Source organism: Phalacrocorax aristotelis, chromosome Z, assembly GCF_949628215.1.
Source record: "Phalacrocorax aristotelis chromosome Z, bGulAri2.1, whole genome shotgun sequence".
NCBI lineage: Eukaryota > Metazoa > Chordata > Aves > Suliformes > Phalacrocoracidae > Phalacrocorax > Phalacrocorax aristotelis.
Genome location: NC_134311.1, coordinates 55,181,271 through 55,206,647, shown reverse-complemented (window position 1 = coordinate 55,206,647; position 25,377 = coordinate 55,181,271). Strand labels below are relative to the sequence as shown.

Sequence of the window (25,377 nt, the reverse complement as noted above, 5' to 3'; positions counted from 1 at the left end):
ACTGTATATATTGTTTCGTAGTCAAATGGAAAAAAAAAAAGGAAGATCAATTACTGTCAGAGAAGTAACAGATAATACAGAATAGGTTTTCCAGAAGTACGTAAGACACTTTCGAACTCCTAATAAAACCAAATCATTGTCAAGCAATTTTTAAACAGAATTTCAGCACTTCATGAAGGACAGAAGGATATTTAAAAGAAAGGACTCAATCCTAAATTAAGACTCTTTGTTACACAAACAGCAAAATGCTATGCGTGTTTTGGTTGTTGTTTTTTTTTTTTTTTTAAAAATAAGTGTTCCATGTTCGTATCCAGGACATGCTTAAAAATGACAGATATTATTGAAAAGAGGTATTCACTAATAAGACTGATTTCTCCCTGCCAAAAAAGGAGGCTAAAAAGCCATTAAAGTAGTACGAACCTTAAAGGAACAGATATGGAGAAGGATATAAAAATATTCAGTTCCGTTCCAGCAAATTCACAAGCTGATATTATGAATATGCATATAAAAACAATAGGAGCCACAGAAACTTCACTTACTTTCATTAGAAATATGGAAACTGACCACCAGAGAAGATCAGATACCAGTGTGATTTTCATTACAATCAGATAATAAAAACCAATGCATGTATATTTTTTTTAATAGAAGAAACAAGATTGAACACCTCTGCTTAGGATACATTTGTCTTTAGCTATTTTAGTAATTATGAGGTCATCCTAAATTATACTGACTTGATTTCTTGATATGCACAACTTCTCTGACAGACTTTTTATATTTCATATATGCGAAATGGCTGTACAAACTTATGTTTTATAATGTTTGGCTGTTGTGTGTATCTTAGCCGTAAGTATAACAATAACAGGTATCAGAGATATTTTAAAATATTGACAAACAAATATATTAAACAAACCAAATTTTCATATGTCTTAGAAGGCACAGTTTGCTTGCTTATGTTACTTAAATTTAGAAAAATGTAAATGCAGGATAAAAAACCCCAAACCATACTTTTCCAAATGTGTTGAACCCAGACCAAGGGAAATATCCAAGAAATGACGCCAGGATGCTTCTGAAAAGAGAAGAGAAAGCAGCGCCCTCTGCTGGTAAAGTTCTGAGCAAGTCACAATTCCAAGGGCTTTTAACATCTTTTCTGTTACTTTTCCTATACCTGGCACCTGAAAAACAGGAAGTAGTATTATGTTGGAAACTTTCCATTTGTAGATCCAATACCAAGAACAATTTAAATCAAACACAACTGGGCAGATTACCTAGAAAAGTATATTTCTTCGGTAGAAATCTTGCTTTTAGAACATAAGAATCATACATGATTGCATAGTAAATGCCATAGTATCGCTTACCTTTCTGATGGGCAAATCTTTTATGAAGTCTAGCACTGCTTGTCTGTCAGGAGCAATTCTGCATTGCCCATTAGGTTTATTACAATCACTGCACATTTTTGCTAACATTGTATTCGGTGCTATTCCTTAAAAACAAGCAAACAAAACCCGTATTTTTAAAAAATACAAGACAATGTTTAATTTCAACTGTCCAATACTTAAAAGCACAGGATTAGCCTACATATTTGGCAGAGACTAAACAAAAGGAAAAGAATGACAATAACTGATAACCAGATTTGTTACAATTCTGCAAAAAATTTTGTAAGACATGTGAGAACATACATTTGTTAGATCAAATATAATGGACGCACCAGATAAAGTGTACCTACTATTTTAAGATAGTCAGGGTAACACAACATGCACTAATCAGTCACAAGGGGTTAAATACCAAGTGTTTAAAAATAACACCAGTTACATGATTGAACGATTTTATGATGGTGATTATGGTAAGACAAAAGGAAATGCTTACAACAGTAGTTATAATGAACTCTTAATGAGGAGATACTTCTTCCTTGAATTTCAGCAAAACAACTAAATAAATTTTGATAAAATTTACCAAATTAAAGTCTTTTGTGGGCTACCACTCCTATGTGGACATTTAGAAATATGTGTGTGTCTATCTCCATATCTCTCTCCCTATATATGTATCTTCCACTGACACTGATAAGGATGAGGAGGGATTGCTCTTTTCTATCAAAGTAACTGTTTTTACAAATGAACTCTGGAATTCATTCAGCATGAAAAATAGAATTACCCTACGCTACAGCCCTAGCGGTCTAAATTTTGATTTGCTCACTGATACAACGTATTATTCAAGATGGTAGAAGTAATTCTATTTGTTATTGTTTCAATTAGCCTGCTAACAGTTTTTCATTTTTGGGCTCAGAACACCTGATGCACTTATGAAAGCTATGTCTGTTTTCTAAATAGTAACTTATCCTTAGGGAGACAAAATTTCAGTACAACAAAATTATTATTTTGCTACCACTCATGAGAATACACACAAGGAGGGGGGTGTCATCCTGCTTCTTGCTACTAGCTGTTCCTTTACCTCTGCTTACATTCAACACTTGCATGGCTTTCCACACCTGCTTCATAAAGCTCAGCACTCCCTGATGCCTCACTGATCTGATTCACAAAGCAGTTTGGAGAGCATCCAAACTATGAGGGTCACTAAAAGAATTGTGTGTCCCTAGCCAGATTATTATCAAAACAGTTGAGACTTACAGGTAGGTTGCCTGAAGTCAAAAGACATAAAACTTGCATAGTAAACATTAAAAAGCTAGTGAATAGTTATTAATGTCAACATGCATTCACTTCTGACAGCTATCTTTTTAATGAATTTTGATATTCCCTTAAGCAAGGAACAGTGTGGAGAACTGTCGAAAATCCTTAACCATACCTATCTGCTCTTCAAACTAACAGCAATTTAGCAACCAGCAACAGATTTCACTATGACCACACTGGCTTACTAAAACAATTTACATGAAGCACTAAAACAATAAACACCAGTGCTAAGATTAGCCTCTGAGTGCATTGGTAATTCTTCCACACTACTTACATTTCAAGAAGAAAGATGCAAAAAGATTATGTAACTGTTTCTATGATTAAAAACCCCAAACAAACAAAACCACAGGAGTGGCTTTGATAGCCATAACACCTCTCAACACACTTGAAAGTCATAGTCTTTGCAGACTTCCAAAGACAGCATATTTCTTTGCAGCATAAGAATGCTGTGGCAATGCTAATTTTTTAATTAATGCCCTCTAAGATTAGAGTAGAAGAAATTGTGGAAATACAAAGCATTATTATTATTCATATGTGTCTGAATACCTGCACTAGCAGTCAGTTGAGTTTTCTGCTCAATCCTGAAGCGCATTTCTTTCACAACTTCCTCTGCAGAAGTTCCGAAGACAACCAGTTTTTCCACTGATTGGTGTCTGTGTTCAGGGTGGTCATCCATCAGAGGTGCGCTGTCTTCAAACAGTACCGGTGAAGAAGAGTATCCATCTTCATTCAATTTGGCAGACATATCATCTTTATCTATGTTAGAGAGAAACACAAACAATTAATCCTTCCACATAAAACATACTTTATTCATTTCCTTCTGCAGTGTCTGAAGAGAATTCATTAGCAGTTTTCTTTCTTTCTGTCTGGAATAAAAAAAGTAATTATTTAGCCAAAGCAATTGCATTGTATTTTTGTTTGAAGAAAGGAGAGTCTAACTGCTTTGCTGTTAATATGATTTGAGCTTGGCTGAGGTTGGAAGGATGGGCTAGGACACTGGACATAAATTCCAAAAAAGCAACAACATTTAATAGTGCGTTGCTGCAGCAGCAGCAAAGCATCAAAATTTTGGCATTATTTTTGTTTCATATGAGAGTGAAGTCCAGCTGATCCCTTTTTTTTGTAGAAATCAAAATCTTCTGCAGAGGTTTTTTTCAATATTCTCCAAAGAAAATTAGGGTTCTGGAATAGCTGGTTCTAGACCCATTAGCCTGGTGAGCTGCTTGTTTTCAACTGCTGCCATGGTAGAAGAAGTAATGTCAGCAGCCCTTTGACCCTACAAACTTTATTGTTAACAGTTTCACATTGAGTTCTTGTTCCTGTTTCAGAAGTACAAAGATGTCAGAGAAATCTGAAGAGGCACGTGACTACACATCAGTGATATTTTTGTAAAGCCTATGCCAGTTTGTTGCTTTCTATTCCATTAATGCTTTTCAGTTTCAGTGTATCCTTGATTATGTTCTTAATGGCTATTTAGATAATTTTTGAATACTGATAATATAAATGTTCTGGTTTGTGCATCAATCAACCATTTGTATGACTCCTCCTTTTTTAATTATTCCCAGTTGGGTATACAGTTGTGGATGTGGTTTCAACTCCATCTTCTAGAGCCAAGCGAAATCCAGTCATATCTTAAGCATTACTGTAACTCCTGCAGTGCTCATTACTTTAAATTTTTAGTCTTGCAAAATCATCATGTAACTAGAGCTTACATACACTGTCTTTGCAGACAGCTTCTCATGTTTCTGACGTACAGGACTCACTATAGTATTTTAGGAAACATCTTTGCAAAATACAAATAACCTTCAGAACAGTAAGTCCATTTATTCTACACCTCCTTGAGTCATAAGATTATTACTACTTATTCACAAAATTATAATGTTGAACTGTAAAGGAAAAATATACACACTTGGGTTTACTAAACCTAGTACCATTTTTCACACATTTTACTCAAGTTAAAAAACCCAAATCCTCCAAGTCCAAATCACCATCAGCATACCTTTTATGCATAGGTGAGTAGTAGTAGAAGTTAACCTTTAAACTAACAAATCAGAGGTAAAGAATATATGGGACGACAAATTAAGCAAGGACTTAAGTATCTACACTTTCAATGGGTACAGCTTATCTGAAGCTTACATTATATGCAAGTGTGACTGGTATCCCCTTCTCCAGACTCCTGGCAATGTGGTTAGCATAACCAATGCCATTTTATAAGACAAGCAGCTATTCCCTGGGACCGAGCAGGTCACGTATTCATTCCCTTTCCCCTCACTGTCAGGCCCTGAAGGTTCTGTACATTGAGCAGATGAAACAAACAGATTTATTCTTTCTCTCCCTGTTGGCCTCGAGGTTCCTGGGCATGAGGCCGATGGCTCCCTTCCTGGCCAGCCTTGAAAGCCCCAGGCACCTGGCCAACCCAGTGGTGTTGATGACCCCACCACAGAGCACAGGAGCCTAATGGCACCCAGAGCACTGTCTGTAAAACCAAGCAGTTAAGTCCTAAGTGTAACTTGGACCAGAACTGCTACTGGGCAGGGAGAATGGGACCCCCCGTGGCCAGGGACACCTCTGCCATCGCGCGCTTCCTCTGAGGACTGAGGGAGTGACACATGTTCTTTTATACGACTTTCAAGTCTAGGTTATGATTGTTGCATTGACACAGCAAACCATGTATTGAGATCCAGCCTGATCTGCAGAGGGTACAGGTGATTAAAAATCACAGGTGAAGTTAGTATTTAGGTGATTAGAAATCATAAATTGTTACAAATTCTGTATTACATTACTTATAGATTGTGCTACATTGATTCTGCTTGTAGAAACCCTGTGCCGTTCTAATCATAAATTCTGTGCTATACTAATCGTAACTTCCTGTTAAGAAAATATAGCTTTAACTATGATTTAGTGTCATCAACATTCTGCCACGGATCCCTAAAAGAAACCATCTGTCCCCTCAGTATCAGGTGTCTGCATGAAAAGAGAGTAATTTGCTTACTTCTTTCTGTAGCGCTTTCTGTGTTAAGAAAGAATCTTCTCTTATCTTCAGGCCAGTTTAGTCTTTCCTCCAAGTGCTCTGTTATGTTCAGGTAGGCTTCATCTAGGCCCATAGGCATAAAATTGGGATCATATTCGGTCAGTATTTCTCTAACCTTGATAAACACATAGTGAAAGTTTAGAGCCTTGCCGTTGTAAGAGCACATCTTGACACACAATTATAAGGTGAAAAAATGTACTCCGAAACTTCAAAGTGACCCATCAATATTAAAAATATTCTAGAACAAACTATTTATGGATATTGGAATATTATAGTTCTGCTTCTCACAAGTAGCAAGATATCAACAATAAGTGAGAACTAAACAGATTTTGAGCAGTGTATTTTACTACAGAAATCATTAAGGTCAGTGTATAAGGACTCCACTGGCACTAGGTTCACAGACACTCTAGTAACCACCTGACTAAAACTCAGCCTGGGAACTTAGCAGAGCAGATGAGCTGATTCACCTTTCTGTGCAGTCTGTGTCAGACATCACATGCGAAGGTTTACAAAACCACCACATAAGTTTTAAATTACATTCAAACTAAAGTTATAGCCACTGTTGAAGAGTGCTGATTAATGCCACAGGCAAAACCTGTTAGAAAATTCTTTAGTGATAAGTACATCTTCCCAAGATACAACATATAAACTAAATGGTCAAAATAAAGTCTCTACTTTTTCTCCTCTTTTTCCCCCGCCTCTCTTTTTTTTAAAATGAGGAAAATTTGACTGCATCATGTTTTCTCTATCAGTTTTGGTCAAATTCTTAGGTATCACAACATTTGCTCACATTAACTTAATCTGAAACTGTTTAAAGATAAGATTCACTGCTCACCTTTTAATGACAAAATGAAATAAATTTAAATATTTTCAATCCAAGTCCCAAGAGAAAAATGTAATTTAAGAAAAACAAATCAACCTGAACCTTTAACACTTTAGCCAATCAAACAAAAAATTCAATGTATATCGTGAAATTCAAGATCCTTAACAAGTTGAAACCCATTCTGAAATACTCATATTTATACATGCTTTTTTTAACAGAAGTCAGAAAGATCAAATAAGATCAAAATCAGTAATTAGCTTTCGCGAAGAGATTGAGGCTTCATAAAAATAAACAAGTAAATCTCAGCATAATTTTATTGAAGTCAGGAGACTTCTGCCACACACTGGTTTGAATTAAGCTGAAAAAAGATCTTAAAAAAAAAATTGGATATCCTAAGTATATCTCCTGGCACTAAGTAAAATTACTTCTGTTAAAGCAAATTGTGATTTCTTCTTAATTTTTTGCTCTTTATTTCAAGTCCCTTCTTTTAAAACAAATGAATCCGCATTTAGAACTCACTAATGCTCTTTGCTTCTCTCTGCAGTAATTAGCATTCAAAATTATGATTATGCATTGTATGACATTATTATCTCCATGTTTCCCATGTACGTGCAGCTTCCTAGTAATTAGATCATGCTCCATGGTTTTGAAGTTTTAAGAGTAACAGGGCTTAAGTAGTAGCCCTAGCTCAGTGCTCAGTTTTGAAAATATCTATCAGCATCACCACTACTTAATTACAAATGGTAAAATGGTTGAATGCAATGCTTTTTCATCTTCTTACCCGAAAGCACTAATGTTTCTGTTGAACTTAAAACTCTTAAGTGATGTGGCTTTGAGCATATGTTTAAACTACCACTTTTCAAATTATCCAGAACTGATCTGTTGAAAGACTCTAAAACCAAGTACTACAGTTTTCGGTTAGCAAGCACTTTCAGACTTACCTCTTTACTCACTTTGCCGTATTTTTCAAAGTTTAATGGTACTATAGTTAGATGTGGACATAGCTTTTTAGCAATAAATCCCGGCATGGCTGCACGTACACCAAATCTTCTAGCGTGGTAATTTGAGGTAGACTTAAGAGAGATTAAGTAAGTTTAGTGTTCAGTAATCAAGTTTTTATTTAAGTTTAGTGCTAAATAATTGGGTTCTAATCACATATCTCCATGCAAAAAAGACTGAAAAAGCTGAGAGTTTACATCCATTCCCCCACCCTCCTTTCAATCTGTTTACATCCTTTAAACTTTCATCAGTACACTTTTTACTGAAAACTAAAATCCAGTTTACATGATCTAGTCTAAGAACAGATGTTTCCTCTATTATTTTTGTTATTTTTTCCACACTTACAAAAAATCTCTATATAACAGTGTTATATTATTATTGTATGGTTTATTAGGCTTCAGATTCGTCTAATTGATTTCTGTATTAGCTTGACATTTGGCCTTACCAACATACTCATTGATCCCACTGCTATAGGCTTTTCCTTCAGCTCTGGATTGTCTCTCATTTCGACGGCTGCATAGAAGGCATCCATGTCAATGTGTACAATTGTACTGCTAAGGTCACGGCTCTGTTCCAGATCTATCACAAGTTTGTCCACCTGAACAGAATAAACCAATAACTGAAAAACTATTAACCTGGCAAAAGTGCAACAGTACAGATGATCCTAAAAACTCAAATGCATCTGGTGTATCATTAAAAACCCCAAACCCCACCAAAACAGCACCAACAAAAAAACCCCAACCAAGTTTCTAATGAAACTTGCTCTCAGAGAAAACACTGCTGCAGCGAATGATACCAAAAACCCCCCAAACCCAGTGAAAAAATCCCCAACCCAAACAACAACAAAACCCAATCTATGTGGAGAAAAGAAAAAAAAGATGCATCATCTGATTCAAACAGAAACTCTGTAAGACCATTGAATACGCAGCTTTAGGTACTGTGACATAGGTTATTTAAAGAAAAACTGAAAATTTACTATTAGAGAATTTCCAACACTCCTAAATTAAGCTATCACATTTCAGAAAATTGGCCCAGACAGGTGAAGCAAAGACCAACAGCTCACAGGGCAGATGCATTTATCTTGTCCTGTCAGAAATAAAGTCTCAAACAGGTTCACTTACTGCTAAGTAAGCTACTGTTATTCCCTTCATAAAATTCCTCAATATTTGTTACAGGAGTCCATATTATGTAAGGCTGGATCACTAAAAACTGCAAGGTGACTTTTAAAGAAAATCCCATGCACAGAAAGTGCGTTTCATTCCAAGAGTTAAAGATGTATCGTCTACTAGTAGACTGTGAGCAGTACTCCTGCTTCATCAGCTCCACGGTGTTGTAAGGCAGTGGCCAAGCATACAGACCTCTCCATGAAACACTTTAATTGTCCTTAATTTGCTTGCATTCTTTTACCAAAAGACTTGGAGATCATGCGATTGTTTCTGAAATACCTTTCAACTACAAATGAGGTATGAACTGCGAGTGTCACCATAAAGCATAAACACATTATTTGACAGGCAATTTCTAATGTCTGCTGATTTAAGATGATTATAGTGGCAGCACCACACATCATTCTGGAAGCAAAAGAGAAAATATAAAAAGAAAAAAAAAAGTAAGTGCAAGGAAGTGCTATCATACTGTGATTATCTAACCACACTACTGATTATGCTAACCTCTATTTACACAACAAAAAGTTGCTACTGCAGGGGAGGAAAAAAAAAAAACCCCACAAAAAAACCCAACACAAAAACCAAAAAGCAACAAATAGGCATAATAGAGCTCAAGAAAAGTAAGTAGTGAAAAGGAACTAAAGTTTTGCTTTGCCTGCAAGCACAAGGACACACAAACATATTCATGATATCAAGATACTGATACAGAAATGTCTCCCGCTTGATTGAAGTGGGTTTATGGTCCTGGAGAGGAATGTTTACATGCAATTTGCATGGTTACTTGAAGACAGCTTCTCTTTTTCCCCCCTCAACAGAGCTGCTTAATGAAAACCAGAAAAACCTTACCCAAAACCCCATCTTTAGAGCTGAAGACACTTGAAGACACCAAGGCAGGTGGCCATGAATTTTCTAACTAAATTGCTGAGTAATGATTTACAAAGTCTTCTCTGTTTTGTTGCGAGTTGATTTCAGGGAAGGAAAGGCTAGAATGGAGCCTCAAACTAGGCTATTCCATACAGAAGAGCACAGCATGCTCCCTTAGGCTGAGAAAACCGGTTTAGACAAATTAAAAGCACAAGGGAAAAGCCATTCAGACAACACACATTTAAAAAGTCAGGAATTTACATTGTTTTCATTACACTACTAATTCAGCAAGTCACACTATAATAATGAAAAGCATTCTTATTTTAAAACTATACTTCACCGATAATTTTCAGGTTACTCTCAAATTCAAATTGCTTAATTAATACTGTCAATTGTTCCTCTGGTTACAAAACATCTGTATTGCAATTTATCACACTTACAAACTTGTTTTTACTTTTTCTCCCCAAATGTATTTCTAACATGGTAGTTACTGATCAGCTAACATATGCATCTAAAGAATGAAGTAAAATTACATTAAATTAATCAGAAATACAAAAAGATAACTCCTCAAAGGCAAGTGATACAAGTGACATTCTAAAACAAAACACACCCAGACATACTCAAGAGAATTCTGGGCACCTACAAATGTTTCCTTAGTAAGGTAAGGGAAGTTATGGAATAATTCCTTAGAGGCAAGCCAAGTAGACCAGTATTTAAAACCTTTCAATTTTCCTTTGAAGAATAAAAGAGATACTAAGTTGGGTTTTTTTTCTAAGCTAGATGAAAAAAACCCTAAAAAGTGCAAATTGTAATCAGAAGTTTAACTTTGCTTACAGTGACTTTTAGACAATTTAAAGACTAACCACTCATTCTTTCTTATCCCATGATGCAAAATACAACTTTTCTATCTCAAATTGCTTTGTCAAAGTAATACAGAAAAGATTATTCAAAATACATTTTATATTTGTAAAAGCATCTGACAAGGTGAAGACATAACAAACAGTGATACCGTTTTAAGACAGTAGTAAATATTTACAGGATAAACACCTGGGATAAACCCCACATGGATAAAATAACATCACTACAGCAGTTTGCAAATCCGCTAGCAGCTGGATACTTTTAAAGTATTATTAACTACTGCTGAATTTCAAACAGTTCCTCTTGAGGTTGTTAGGATAATCTAGCTCTGTTACAGAAAAGTTTTCAAAAATTAAGAACTACATTATATTGTACAGTATACAATTTCCCTTAAAAGACAACGACACTCATTAGGAAAAACTACCTTTCAAATTTCAGATTTTAAAAAAACCATCCAAATAAAAAACCGAAGATATATTTGTACACAGAAATGGCAGTTTTAAGAGGATTTATGAGTACTTTCTAATCTCCAATATCTGCAAAATGAAGGGTGGTAAGTGCCCTTCTGCAAAGAAGGCCTTCTAAGGAAAACTGTAAAAATATGAGAAATAACCTCACAAATTCATTGGCATGCACCCACACTAGTGGTGAGAAAGACAGCACTATGTTGCAGATTCTACGTTTTATTTATATTACTGTTTCACCATGTAACCAAGATTTTGTCCAACAAATCCAGTAAGTGGGAAATTTTTTTTGTTTGTTTTTACATGACAGCACTTAATATCAACAGCCAGCTACGGAAGCCGTATGTGAGCCCCTAACCGTTCTACAAACAGGACTTGATCTGTAGATAAGAACTTGCAGCATTCATAGAAGTAGATATATGGATGCCTTCATAACCCTGGACTACCTCCCACTTACAAATTTTAGGAGAGCAAATTCTGTCATGGTATATCAGAAGGCAGTACTAAAAAGAAGAGTTAAAGAACTTGATAGACAACAAAAATAAAGAAGAAAAGAAGATAATGAGAGCCGACTATATCCATATCTGAAGACCTAGAGAGCTGATTAAACAATATCCAGCACACACTAAGAAAACCTAATAGGACAAACAAGACTTGCAGAGTTAAAGGTGGAGGTAACGGCCTGGGCAAGAGTAGCTGGCAGGTTAAGTGACAGAAAAAGGGGGAGACATTTAGGGTATTGAACAGAGACAGATAAAGACTTGGCTGGGCCAGGAGACTGGGGGCTTCAACGGGGACTCTGGGGGCATACACAAGGACTTCTTTGGAAAGAGGACTAATGGTAATCTGGGGATGTGGGACAAGAAAAGGAAAATTCAGAATAGCAAAAATTAAAAGAAAGGAGAAAGAAAAGCAAAAAAGTCATAACCTGTGACGAAGAAATGAGGGCAACAACAATCATGAACCTGAGCTTATCTGCACACAGAGGGTGGAACCAAAATTCAAGATTAAGATATTTTTATAGCAGGAAAGATCTAAAATTAGCCAGCAAAAGAAGTGTGTATGTTATCCCCCTCTAATGACAGTTCTCATGCAGCATGGCAGCTGACTTAACAGTTAAACCATTGGAAGTAAAGACAACTGCTATGTGAGCAAGTGGCGTAAAGATTTCAAACATGGGGTTTGAAACTCAGGTCCCAGTAAGACCCACATGAAAGAATTCCTCTCTTTTTTTAAGCTTCTTTCTTCTTCTATAGAAAACAATTTTCATACAAAACATCAGAAGAAAAAAAACATGTTGCAAGGTCAAAGAATCAAGTTCAGAAAAAGACAGCATGAAGGTAGTCAAAGCAATTAAAATTTATTGGCTTTTGCTATATATGCACTATATATTCTTCAACTACGTAACCATACACTAATTGTGCCATTCATGTAATTCATTTTATAAGAAAGACTGTTCTCTGTAAGATGAAAATTTCTGTGGTGAAGGAATGATGGAAATTGAAGTATTTTTTCATAATTAAATTACTTAAAAGCTACTCCAGAAAATGAGAAAAAAATAGGAAAAAAAACACACCAAAAAAACCCCAACCAACCAAAAAATACACCAGCAGAGACATAACTGATCCATGTTAAAGATTAACTAAAAAGAGTTGAGGCATACAGGTTTATAACAAACATTTCAGAGGTACTCAGGAATTGCAAGCTTTTCTGAGGACAAATTTGAGACACTGGCATCTAATTTACAGAAGTAATTTGCAAATCTGCAAAGAACGAAAAAAGCTTGGGACCTATAGTCCTCATAATCGCATTCAAAATTAATGGATGTGTTTAATCTTCATGTGCTTCAGCTCCTCATCTATAAAACAAAAGTATCTCTCTATTTTTCTTGAGCAGTGCAAGAATAATTTAAAGAATTCACACTATGTGGTGTACAACATAGAAAAGCCTGTAAGGAAGTCAGTAATTCTGCATTCAAAGCTGGATTAGACTAGTGTACAACAAATAAAGCTTGGGGCCACCCATTGAATAATGAGGACAACAGCAAATATTGAATAATTGCCCTCTCAGTGAACACTGACTGCACTGTGCACTGAATCCTATTACAGAAAAATAGCAAGCAACTGTGTAATTAGAGAATCACAGTAGAAATGAAAAAGGAAAGGAATTAAGCTTCTACAAGCAACTTTAATTCTGTTGCACCCAAGAATATTTAGTGTGCAACCTTGGTGCTGTTTTCTTTTAGCAACCTTTCACACACAATACTACTTTGAATACTATTATCTATCATTTGCATTTGAGAAGAGAAATAACCCCTTTGTCTTCCTAGTTCAGGACACTTGTATTTCTTGTGAGTGCTTGCCATGATGATTTTTCAATTAATTAGCACAAAAGAGGTGACAACTGTGATCACCCTCATCCCATTGCAGGCCACTGAACACAAAGATACATATATTATAAAAACAGAAAGTAAACTCAAGACTGATAAGGTACTTATTTACATGGCATTTAAGAAAACTTTTACATAAACCACACTGACATCCCTTTAAACTGTTCAGACTTAGAAGAACAGGAATTACTTTGCTTCATTTTACTTATTTAGGTAACATTTTGGAGTGATTTTACAATCTATTATTCTAGCAAGTTTTTATTAAGATTACATCATCAAAACACTGTGCACTTTTACTTGCATCACTAACATCGAAATGGTAGTTAACACTGTGCTTATCACCAGAATTCAATGCAATAAACTAGAACACACCAAAACATCAACCATTCACCATTTACTCCAAAAAGTCTTTAAAAGATGAGTACCTGCAGCTGTGCTTTCAAGAGCTGTTGTGGTGTAATTTTCTCTTTTAGCTGCATCATTTTTTCAATTCGTTGGTTAACTTGTTGATCTTTTTTAAGTTCATTTTCATAAAATCTAGAACCCTGGAAGAAAATTGCAAAAACACTGAGGTTTTTATTTGTCTTTTCCTAAGAACAACCACATTTGATATTTAAATACAGAAAATGAAAAACACAGTAACAATAATGCATACCTTGGATTTTCATATAAATGATATACAAAAGAGACCACTGGTGCTCTACATCTCTCTCCTCAAATGACACAAATATATTTCTCCTTCTCACATGCCCTATACACCGATGAGTATAAGGAACTATTTAGAGAACTTACTATGTTTACTTGTTTTAATACTTGACAACAAAAATTCCAAAATTGGAGATAAAAAGTCAAACTATCCTTTGCAATACCTCCAAGATAAGGAGCATAAAGCTAAAAAAATATTGATTTAAGGATTTAATCTACATGGAAATAAATAATGACACTGTAGAAGTCAAATCCACTTACAAAGCTGAGTATTTCATTGACCATTTAATCTTGAAGGACATTGAAGAATTAGAAGCTATTTGGGAGAAGATGATGAAAAGCAAATGGGTATAAAAAAGCCCTCTTGCTCTCAAGTATGTAATTGCTCCTTCAAAAAACGGAATGAATAAAAGGAGATGTAATGAAAACATTAAAAGACAACAATCATGCAGAAAAGGTACAATGTGACTTCCCTTCCTGACTCATAACAGAAGGCATACAATGAAACAGAAAAGAGGAAAATTCAAAACCAGGAAATATTTTTCTTGCAACATCTGCCTAGCTTACAAGTGAAATAACATTTGCGGGAAGGGGTAATGTCTTTCCTTGAACCACTTGATAAAAATCTGTGAAAGTGGACAAATTTTGGGCTCAATGCCTCTGACTACCGAACTGTCACTAATGCCAAGAATTAGTTCATAGTCAAATAAGAATCAGGCATTTATATAAAAAGCAAAAATATCCACTTTTATAATAATGATAAAGTGGATGAATGGCAAGACTAATGTATCATGTATCATTGCTAAGAAGAAATCTCTAATTAGAAGAAATGAGGATATGTCTTCTTTCAATATCAGATTTGGATTTCATCTTTTCTCCCCTCTGCACTCAAACATGACTTGTTGAGACTCGCTGAAGGAAACAAGTACCAAAATGTTGGTGAGGCAAGAAACCCAATACTTAAATATGGTTATTAAGCTGTGAGGTCTTTTATGTCTCCTGCAGTATTTCACAGCTGAAATGCTATAAAATCTTGTTGTAATACAATTGTGGGTTATGTTTGTAGGTGTAATTTTGAAGACTAAAGAAAAGATTAGGAAAAAGAATCAACGCTTCTTTTCAGATTTCTCAAGCTGTATCTGGTATTTAAATTCTTTTACTTTTTTGACAGAAATATTCTAGTACGTAGATGCCTGTATGTCAGTTTTGAAAGCCTGTTATACAGTTCATTCTATATCATACCAGGAAATGAAACTGTAACTGTTCTGATGAAATAATTTGTCCAAATACCATTATTAGGGGTATGTCTGACAGAGCACTAAGTTTTCAAGAGAGCGAACAGAATAAGTAGAAGAAACATCTAATGAATAAGGGGCTTGATAACTTAAGAATCAAAGTGAAAAAGCAAGCAAAAACAGTTTGCTAAAAAAGAGCTGTTTGTAGGATGTTTCGTGCTCCCTCCCACCCCTGCAGTTTACCACAGACCAACAGTAGTCAACGCAGAATTCATGAGCAAAGTATCAAGCACATAACCGAGGGTCACAGCAACACCAAATGAAATACATATTTGCGCAAGGAATAGTAAGAAACCCCAGAGTAGCTCAGCTGAAGTGTTATCCCCATGTAGTTCTATGTAAAGACTCTCCAATAACAACAGGACTAATATTTCAATGTTTTGTGCATTTGTGGGGTCCTCTGTGGATTTTTGGTACAAAGTTGCACAGTACTGGCCACCTCTTTTGAATACTGAGAAGACAGTCAAGTAAGCACAAAGAAATTCTGCTGAACGTAGTAGAAAAACCTGATTACATCAAATTCATCAGTTACAGAAAGGTGACCAAAAGAGGTACATCTGCTTGGCTGATTAATGATTGGGTGGGCAAAATGAATGGGAAAGGGGAAAATAAGAGGCCTAAGGAAGCTACAACCTTCACAGTTACCTCTGGACAATGCTGAGATATTTATGTACTGCTTCAAGCAAAAAGGAAGCACCTAAGGACATACTCAGTTGCGTTCCTCCACAGCACTGTGGATAAATCTGTAAGTCAGTGTACCATAGGGTACAGCTGGATTTATTCACAGCTGAAATGCTGCCCTCCATTTACACGAGGGATCAAATTTAGAGAAGGGAGGAAGAGGGCCTTATGATACTGGGCAACAGATAGAGCACCAGGAGTAATGAACAAACCTTAGTAGCTTCCATGATGATTTTATTGATTTTCTCTTTATCCAAACCTTGCATTCCAGCTTTGTTATCATTGAGGCCCATTCTAAGTAGGACTCCATCATGACAAGAGCTGTTACCAACTTTTTTTGTATTGTCCATAGCACTTCTTGAAAACAAGTACCTCTCTTAAGACTTAGTACCTGAAAAAAAGAATTTAAATCATATAAGTTTTTTTAAGTTCCAGCTGAAAAATAAAAATAAAAATGAAATTAATTTGCTCCATTTATTGAAAAAGCATCTTATACTTTTTCAGAAAACATACTTAATGCAAATATGAAAACTTGTATTCCTGTAAAATGGGTCACCTGCCACACTCACCACATAAAGCCAGCTGTAACTCTATCAGTGTTTGGAGACAGTAAGATTTTACTTTTTTTATTAACTTAAAAACATACTATTTTAAAAGCTCCCTTACAGAAATAATTGAGCACCACCAACTTCAGGTAAAAGCTAGTACCTTATGCATGCATAAGAGATTTATGCCTGTATGTTACCCTGTCAGATGAAACAATACTGCTTTAAACACAAAATACCACTCACTAGTTTATTACATTAAAAGAAATTTAATGATTTTTAAATTGCAGAAGACCATTGTTCATTTAGTCCTCATTCCTGCTTGAGACAAGCCATAGAATCTTTCCCAGTAATTTCAAGCTCAAATTCAAAACTTTCGTTTGTGTTAAAGCTCATATTTTAAAAACAGATGGCTTCAATTAAAAGTTTTGCATAAAATCCTATTGTTTAATTCAGGGTGAAATTAATGCATTCTTTTTTCCATTAATTTTCAATTGCCAACAATAATTACTTATACATGCAGGTACTTCTGATAGGTGAACTTCCAACATCTTCCCTTGTTGCTTATGAAAGTAAATAGCCGAATCCTTCAATAGGTTCTAATTATATGGTAAATTGTCCAATTATTAAACTGATCTTAAAAAAAATAAAGAAAGCAAATTTTACCCTCTGTAGCATGAACCTGTGGTCTTATTTTTGCCACATTAAAACAAGCAGAATTCAAGTGTGATACTGGCATAAATTACTTAACATATATTCATCACTAGAAAAGCATACAAAAAGAACTTCTTCCTACCCCAAGTTGCTGACTTGTAAACCACTTCAGCTTTACTCTCATGCAGGAAGTACATTCACTCCTAAACTTCCCCTTCAAGCTGTTCCCTGTGACAGGAGCCCTTCCTGTTTGGAGGAGCCACACCCTTTCAGGCACATATAGCAGCCCTATTAAAAAACCACAAATTACACAAATCTAAGTGTGTCACATTTTTTCTCTAAAAGCTGCCTTCCCGCTCCAGGACTTAAGCGGGCCTCATTAGCAACCCAACTGAAGGTGGTCATTAGGTATTTTTGCATCCAGAGATGAATTTTCCCTAATAAATAACCACATGGGTCACTTCTTTAAATTAACGGTGTCAATGTTTGTATTTTCCTGAAGCCCTCTCCTGAAACACAGTAGCCAACTAAAGTCAAGATATTCTGACAAATCTATCCCAATTTTAGTCATATTCTACTAGTTCAGATTATTTTTTACGATGTCATGCGAAGATGCAAGATCAGGTAAGTAATGCTGTGTTTATCTCCAGCTGTACTTCAAAGAACAGAAAATGCAGAGAGCAAAACTCTTCTCTCAATCCTTTAGTAGCACTTGAGCTACTACAATGGCAACTAAGAATGTGAGTTGCTCCATAGCTTTAATGTGTACCTATCAAATAAAAGGCCACAATGACAAACGTTCATCAATTTTTCACTTCCAGTAGCACAATTGTTTACAGTTAACATACACATTTACCAGAACGTGTTTGCCAGACTTTAATCAAAGATAAAAGCACTGCATCCCACACAACATTCCAAGTTTCACCTCAAACTCATAAGCACCCCTTTATCAATCAGCTCCGCAATAATTCTATTGTTAGTGGCAATCTCTGGTAAGTAACAGGCACAATTCCCAACAAATACTTTCCTCAAGGTAAATGCCCCTCCACTATTCCCCCTGGTTCTTTTATCACTCTTCCCCTTCAGGAAGCTGGAATGAACACAGGATCACTTCCATTTCCTATTCCAGTCTTTGCAACATTTTTTAAACTGTTCATTATTCCTGGAAGTGTCTTTATCTCTAGCATATACAAATATTTTCCCCCTCCTCATTCAGATCACTCTTAAAAGCTCAGTTTTATAGCAGAAGTTTTAAACACTAATTCATGTCAGTCAAAAGCCTTTCATATCACACTGTCAAATAGCCGGTGAGAAAAAACCTACTATAATACCATTGATGGAAAAATAATTGTCTTTAGAAAGTCTTATAAATGGTCGTCTCCTGATATGTTTTGTTTTCAGCTCCTTGTGTGGAACAAAATACATTGCTAGTATCAGATGATAAAGTGTATAAACATCAAATAATACCTTAGTTGGAATTAAGAAGAAAACATTTGTCTGAAGACATGACATTAGTTCTCCACCAAAGCTTAAAGGTGTACAGAAGAGAAAACATGAATAACAACTGATAGAATTTTCAGCCACTTAATATCAACAGAACCTGAAGATTACCTCGGTTTCAGATTAACGGGCCTGAAAAAAACCAATGTAAAATATTTAGCATATTGAAATGAATCACAAAAGCTACATTAAGACAACGGACATAGCACTGTCAGATAAAACCAGTGGATCATCTGCCATAGACAAAACTAAAATAGAAACACTTAAACGAAAAGCAGGAGAAGCACAGTTTGGAACACTATGCAAAAAGGGAACAAAATGTCAGTGTAGAAACTGGTAAGGACAAATAATAACTGTTTTAATGTAAAATTGACCTAGAGAAAACATTTAGCTTGTGGTGACACAATCTTATAAAATTTTTCCTAAAACAACTTCGGAAAAGTCGGTAAAGGTTTAGAGTCTAATGAAACACTAACTCAGAACAGTCTAGGCAGAGTGACATATTTTTGACATGCTGTCACCTCAAGGAGCTGCTGCAAGACTGAGCTGTTTCCTCTAACAGAACATGTTAAACCTCTCTCAGCATCACACTGAGTAAGTAGGGTGTGAAATCACAGAAGTCTGTGAAGGCAGTCTACAGTTAAATACTATCCTATTATTCCTGTGATTTGGGAATTGGGGGGAGGGAACAGGAGAATCATCTCTAAGTAGAGGACGCAACTTTCCAATTGCTACTGGAAGGACTTCTAAAAGCAAAGAGGAAGGCTTTGGCAGTGGATGCCAAGAGTTAATGCAAAACAAAGAAGTGGAGAGAAACCACAGAATAGCATTAGTGTGTAGGAAGCTTTGTTAGTAACCTGGGATGCTTACAAGAGGAAAAAGACCAGCAATAAAACCCCAATCACGATCTTCTAGCAGCAGGCATAGAAATTCAACCAAACCAGTCAGACAAGGCTTTATAGTATAAGAAAGCATCAAAAGACTGTAACAGCAGTAAAACCAGAGCAACAACTTAATTTCAAGTGCCTCTACCTTTTTTAAAATTTAGTATATTTTTTGACAGTTGACTGAACTAGCCTGAAGGAAACGGCTTATATTTGACCCTCTACCACTCCTCCAGCCTGTCTTCAGTAAAAATCCTCCAACTCCAGTAACAGAAACCCTGTTTGCTGTGTGAAAACTTAAATGCCTTAATATTATTATTTTAATGTAATAAATTAATATATAAGAAAAATATTTCTAACAATATTCAGTTCAGTGGACAAGTGTTATTATGCACGTTATTAACACTTGGAAAGTATGTTAACAGTTTGCCTTTTATTGATAGTGTTAACCTGTTGCGAAAAAATACTAGGACTGGAAAATCACACCAGTATAGAAAAGCTTGAAAAATAATTTATTTATATACTGAATTATGATTTGATGCATGTAAATTGTGTACCAGTCCTTGTAAAGAAAATCAAATTCTGACACCTTTGCTATCACAGATGCTCACGCCAATACTGAGATGCAAAGAAGTTACTAAGATACACAACTGCCTACTTCTCCCACAGCTCAAAAGCTAAATGTAGGAATCAAGACATATTACAGATGTAAAGGACCATCTTCCACATCCCAATTGTCCTGAGTAAGTCTCCACAACATGTAAAAAACCACTGATGTTGCAAATAGCAACACAATTATTAAAGACCCCTTTCTAAATTATTTTTTAATTATTATTTTTAGGATGGCAAAACAAGGATCTAAATTAAGTACTTTCTTTAATTCCTGCAAAACTCATAAAAGCCATCTGTAACATTTCATCAAAATTTGACACCTCATTTATTTTAGTATGAGCCCAAGATAAACTTCCAATTTTCCCTTGATTAAATTGTTTTAGAGATTCTGTTATTTAAGCTCTTCTATTCTTACTTTAGCAAGAACAAAACAAAATTATAGCAGCTAACTTCATGTACAAAAGTAGAGAAGGGTTAGCTTCAGGAGCCTTGTCATTACACAGGCTGCATCAGAAGAAAAATCAATATTACCCTTAATGTCAGTGACAAGGTCAGAATGTTACTAGGAGTTCTGTAAAAGCACTGAAAACACAATAAACGATTAACAAAGTTAGGATTTAACTTCATCCAGTTTTGATCACAAAGGATCACTCCTCAGGCTTTTGGCTAAAATCAAGTGTGGTATGGTACAGATCACTCTTATGTTCACAAGATAAATGCCTCTGAACTTAGTATTATATCAAAAACACCAAAGAGAAGAAAAAGACAGAAAAAACTTCATTTTAAATAGCTATATATGTAGATGAGATTCTTGGTCTTTCGTTTTTCTTAAGAAAGCTTTACAAATGACCCATTATCAAATACTACTGAAGTTCAGAGCACTCAGTGCAAGTGTGGGATGGAAGAATTTCTTCCATAAAACAATTTTTAAAATAATCACATCCACGTAGAAGATGGTTGTGAATCATATGAAACTCCTAGAACACTTAGTGAGTGTTCATAAGATCCTCAAAAGTCAAATATCAACTATACAGCTTTAACACATCTTCAGTAAAAAGGTAATTCAGTAGTTTAAAACTCTAAAAGAGGCAGTTTCAGTTACTTCCAAAAATACACTTGTCATAAAACTTTGCCGGGCCAGCAACTCACCATAATACACACTTAAGCCAATAAAAAAACCTAATAAACCAAGACAAGCAATGTGAACAACAATAAGCAAGCTGGATAAGTGTGTTTCCCTGTGAGAATGCTACAAAAAAAGTCACTTATAACCATTCTTTGCAGTCACTTTCTTTTATATTGACATGGAATTTAGCTAGTGTTGTAAGCAGCTTCCTCTACCAAAACCCATAAATTAATGAGTAGTTATGGTTCTAGATCTCAGACAGAACAACTTGTATACACCTATTTGCAAAAACTTTCAGTTTATATACATGTAAAATATAAAATATACCCCAAAGAAGTAATGTAGAAACTTATATACATATTGAATCAAAGGATAAGAAATTCAGTACTTCATTCAGTAAGAAATTCAGTACAAAACACAACAACAAAAAAATCCCACCAAAACAAACAAACAAAAACAACCTAATGAAAATTGTTTTGACAAGAGACATGGAATGCTGTTTAACTCCACTGTACGTGAATGGGGATACTCTTGGGCAGAAATGAAAAATCACTTGTACCAAAGACTATACTTCACAAGTAAGCATTAAATACTTCATCTACTTCATTATTTTTTGCCAAGCATTAAAGAATACTTGAATAATAAACAATTGAAGATGAATGCAGACCAAACAAGCCAAGCAGACTGAGTCAAGAGTAACTCTGAATTCCAAACTTCCAAATGTCTCCCTTGCACTGGAAATTATTATAATTGGAATCCACATCACAGGCCACCTCGAAGCAAAGCCTTTGGGTGCTAGTGAAACAATACTGTAAGTAATTAAAAAAGGAGAGTATATAAGACCTTCCCAATAAGACCACAACTCATCTAAATCAACATTTTTAATGGACACCGCTTCCATTTTACTCCAATTGCTAATTAAGATTGAACTGGTGATCATGTAGCTACATTTCTTATTCCACTCACTGCATGGAAGTATACTTGTCTAAGCTGGGCATGCAACTGTTTGAGTCACAATCATTGAAGAACTAAAACTCAGCTAACCCACCTTGGTATAGAAATTCATGTCTCAATAGTGAGGCCATTTGAACAATGGGTTTCCCACTACTGCACTGCTTTAGTTCTTGAATTTCTAATACAAGAACAAACGTACATTTAACAGACTAGGAAAATTAACCCCACTAGAATATTTTTAACATTTCTGATATTTAAAAGGTTACATTACAAACCGCAGTAGTGCATTTGATTTCATATTGCTTGATTAATCCATTACTTGGATGAGGATTTTATCACAAAACAGTTACAGTACGTTACATGCTTTCCAACAAGTAGTGCAACTGTCTCTTCTGGGTGTTCATTTTACACGGAAGGAAACATTCTGGCTGATGGGATCAAACTTAACAAGCTGCTTAACTCTCATTCCCTTGTAAAAATATGTTCCTCTGATAATGATTTAAGTATCAGCGGCTCTAAAGTCCCTCCTCAGCAGGACAAACCACCAAAAAAGCAAGCCATGTGCCAGCAAGCACATCAGACTGTCCTTATGAACTACCTATCTGCTCAGTTCGTTTCAGCCTCAGGGGGTTTGATATTTACTAGAGCCCTGGTTTCCGAATAGTCCCAAGGACTCCTGTCGGTTTTAATCCTGTAGTGATTTACAAGAAAAGAATTGGCAGGAGGGACTGCACAACCATGTTATTAGCATTTAATATACACGGTGTTGACCACCTAAGATTCCCTACTACTGCATTCAAATTTGCTGCTCTTTCACTATTCTCTCAATACAATAAAATCTAGTTCCCTAGAAAACAGAATCTGGGAAAGATGTAAGTATTCCTACCAATGTACTACACCAAGGTACAATAAATTAATACTGAACAGAAAACTGGGCCAGGATTCACGGAAGTGAAAATTCCAAGCACCCAAGCTGACACAGCTGAATGGGACTACCTCTCAACCAGCAGCTGACTCAGCATTTTACAAAAACATAGATCCCATACAAGCACCTAGAATTAGCTTTCAAAAACAAAGCCCGAGAATTATGTCTTTTCTGAACTCACTGGCTTTAAGATATAACAAATTACAGACAATTCAATCCTTTTAGAAAGTAAATAGTTCACACTGCAAAGTAAACAGATAATAGAGACTGCCCCTGACAATGCCCAAAATTAAATGTCAAAATACGTATTTTATGCCATTCATCAAACTGCTTAAATAATTCTGTGCTTATGGGAAGAGGGATGCAAGTGAAACAAGCTGAATACTCATCCCTTATTAATTTTCTGCAGGCAAGATGCAGTACAATTCTGTAGCAAATCCTGCTTTCAGCTTCTCTAAAAAAAATCATGTCTTTAAAACCTCAACGTTTATTCAAAGGGCAAAGAACTGTGGTATCTTCTTCTGCCTCTATTCAGCATTTTACAAGACATTTTAAACTAAGATTTATCTCAACTTTCTAACCAAGTTTTCCTAGTACTTCTGGATTCCTGGAAGCAAATGTTTTAGTAATTTAAACCATAAAGAAAATAATGAAGGAACCAAACTATTATTAACAACATTTGTCAGTAAGACCCACACCAGAAGTGGTGTAGTTATCCTCGTTTCTACAGATAAGTGTTTACTGCCAATACATTAATAAATAGCAGTAATCTTCTGATTTTTTACTCAGAAGAAAAATCCTAATACAGTGATTCACAGAGATCACAACTGTTTTAGAAAAAATTGTCTGAATCATTTATATCTCAGAGCCTATGCTATTAGACAATATGCTGCGGCATAAACAAAGCTTCTTGAGGGATCCTCATAACAAAAATAGCCTTAAATTTAAGAACAATATAACGATAAGCACGAACATACTAGAAAATATTTATACACTAGCGGTGAATGTGTTTTAATAACATGCAATGAACATGCTAAAACAGAAGGTACAGTAGTGTAAATAAGAGATATAAAAAGGGAGAAGAAAAAAATTTATGAAGTTACCCACTTTATAACTGTCATCTTCAGAAAACTCAAAAAAACATTTTTGTATTACAAGCAGTATATCAGCAATACAGAACAACAGTATCTATTCCACTATTCTAATAAAGATGATAGCTATTTCCAGTTAAAACAATCATTTATAAACTTCTCGCAATCTCTAAGACAATAGAAGGGGCACAGATTGAGTACTGGGGCTTGTGATGAAGCGCAAAATAAAGATCCTGTGGAAAAGGCATAGAAGGAGACACAGAAGTGTGAGCGGTCTACACCAGCGTATCAGTTTGACCATCCCCATCTCTCACACTTTGGTTTGCATCCCAGATTGGTCTTGGAGCAGGTAAATCAGATTCCTTTCAACCTAAACTAAACTGGAAGGCTGTGCTTTCAAAGCACACCTGATGCATTACAATGCAGGTGCCCTCCTTGGGACCAGACTAGTGCTAGTCCAAAGAAACACCTCTTAAAGCGTATATAAGATGAACTTAAGATCCTCAGCACCAAACCTTTCCTTTACAAACCTACTCCCATGGCACCACATTCTTGCTAATGCAAATATGGCCTGATCTCAGTAACAGTAAGAGACAGCAAGTTATATATGAAAAAGATGGTGAGCGCATTAGAAAGAAGAGTTAATTTACATATGCTATTCATAACCCCAGTACACCTTTTGGAGGAACATAAGCTGGTGATGTTGTGGAAAAAAAAATATTAGGAGTACGTGGCAAGTGTAAAAAATCTACTTGCTGGCACAGACAAGCATTATATGAAAAACTGAAAAAAGCAATCCTTTTAGCATCCAGTATTTATTCATTTAAAGTTTGGTTATAAAATATTAGCTAGAATTAATAATTAAATAAATATTCTCTCTAACAGGGATGAATACGTTTGTTAAAGAACCTGAAAGAGTAACTACCCAAAGCATTTCTAACACCTCTTTGATTCAGTCTATATTCCAGAGGTAAAAAAGAAAAAAGAAAAAAACGGGGGGGAGGCTACTTCTGGAACTGGGTGAATAGTCCTAGACCAAAAGCATGACAGTGCATGGCTACGTAGTACACTCCACTGCCACTGCCACAAGGATTTGCTCCGACATGTCTCCATCTCCTGCTCCCGATCAGGAT

General features: G+C 35.5%; 1 protein-coding gene across 7 annotated transcripts in view; it reads right to left on the bottom strand.

Moving 5' to 3' along the window:
• The window catches only part of POLK (DNA polymerase kappa), a 36,751-nt gene that overhangs the window by 9,691 nt on the left and 1,683 nt on the right, over positions 1 to 25,377 (bottom strand). For 4 of the 7 annotated variants that reach the window (XM_075079005.1, XM_075079012.1, XM_075079007.1 and 1 more), the window contains exons 2-9: positions 16,166 to 16,344; positions 13,698 to 13,817; positions 7,980 to 8,132; positions 7,477 to 7,608; positions 5,674 to 5,827; positions 3,228 to 3,437; positions 1,356 to 1,480; positions 1,006 to 1,172 (exon numbers count right to left, since the gene is read on the bottom strand). In XM_075079005.1, the coding sequence (XP_074935106.1) occupies positions 1,006 to 1,172; positions 1,356 to 1,480; positions 3,228 to 3,437; positions 5,674 to 5,827; positions 7,477 to 7,608; positions 7,980 to 8,132; positions 13,698 to 13,817; positions 16,166 to 16,303 (1,199 nt within the window). In that variant the 5' untranslated portion in view covers positions 16,304 to 16,344. Of the gene's footprint in view, positions 1 to 1,005; positions 1,173 to 1,355; positions 1,481 to 3,227; positions 3,438 to 5,673; positions 5,828 to 7,476; positions 7,609 to 7,979; positions 8,133 to 8,979; positions 9,566 to 13,697; positions 13,818 to 16,165; positions 16,345 to 17,009; positions 17,029 to 17,294; positions 17,441 to 25,377 lie in introns of those variants that run through there. The other 3 variants (XM_075079006.1, XM_075079010.1, XM_075079011.1) reach the window with 3 other exon arrangements.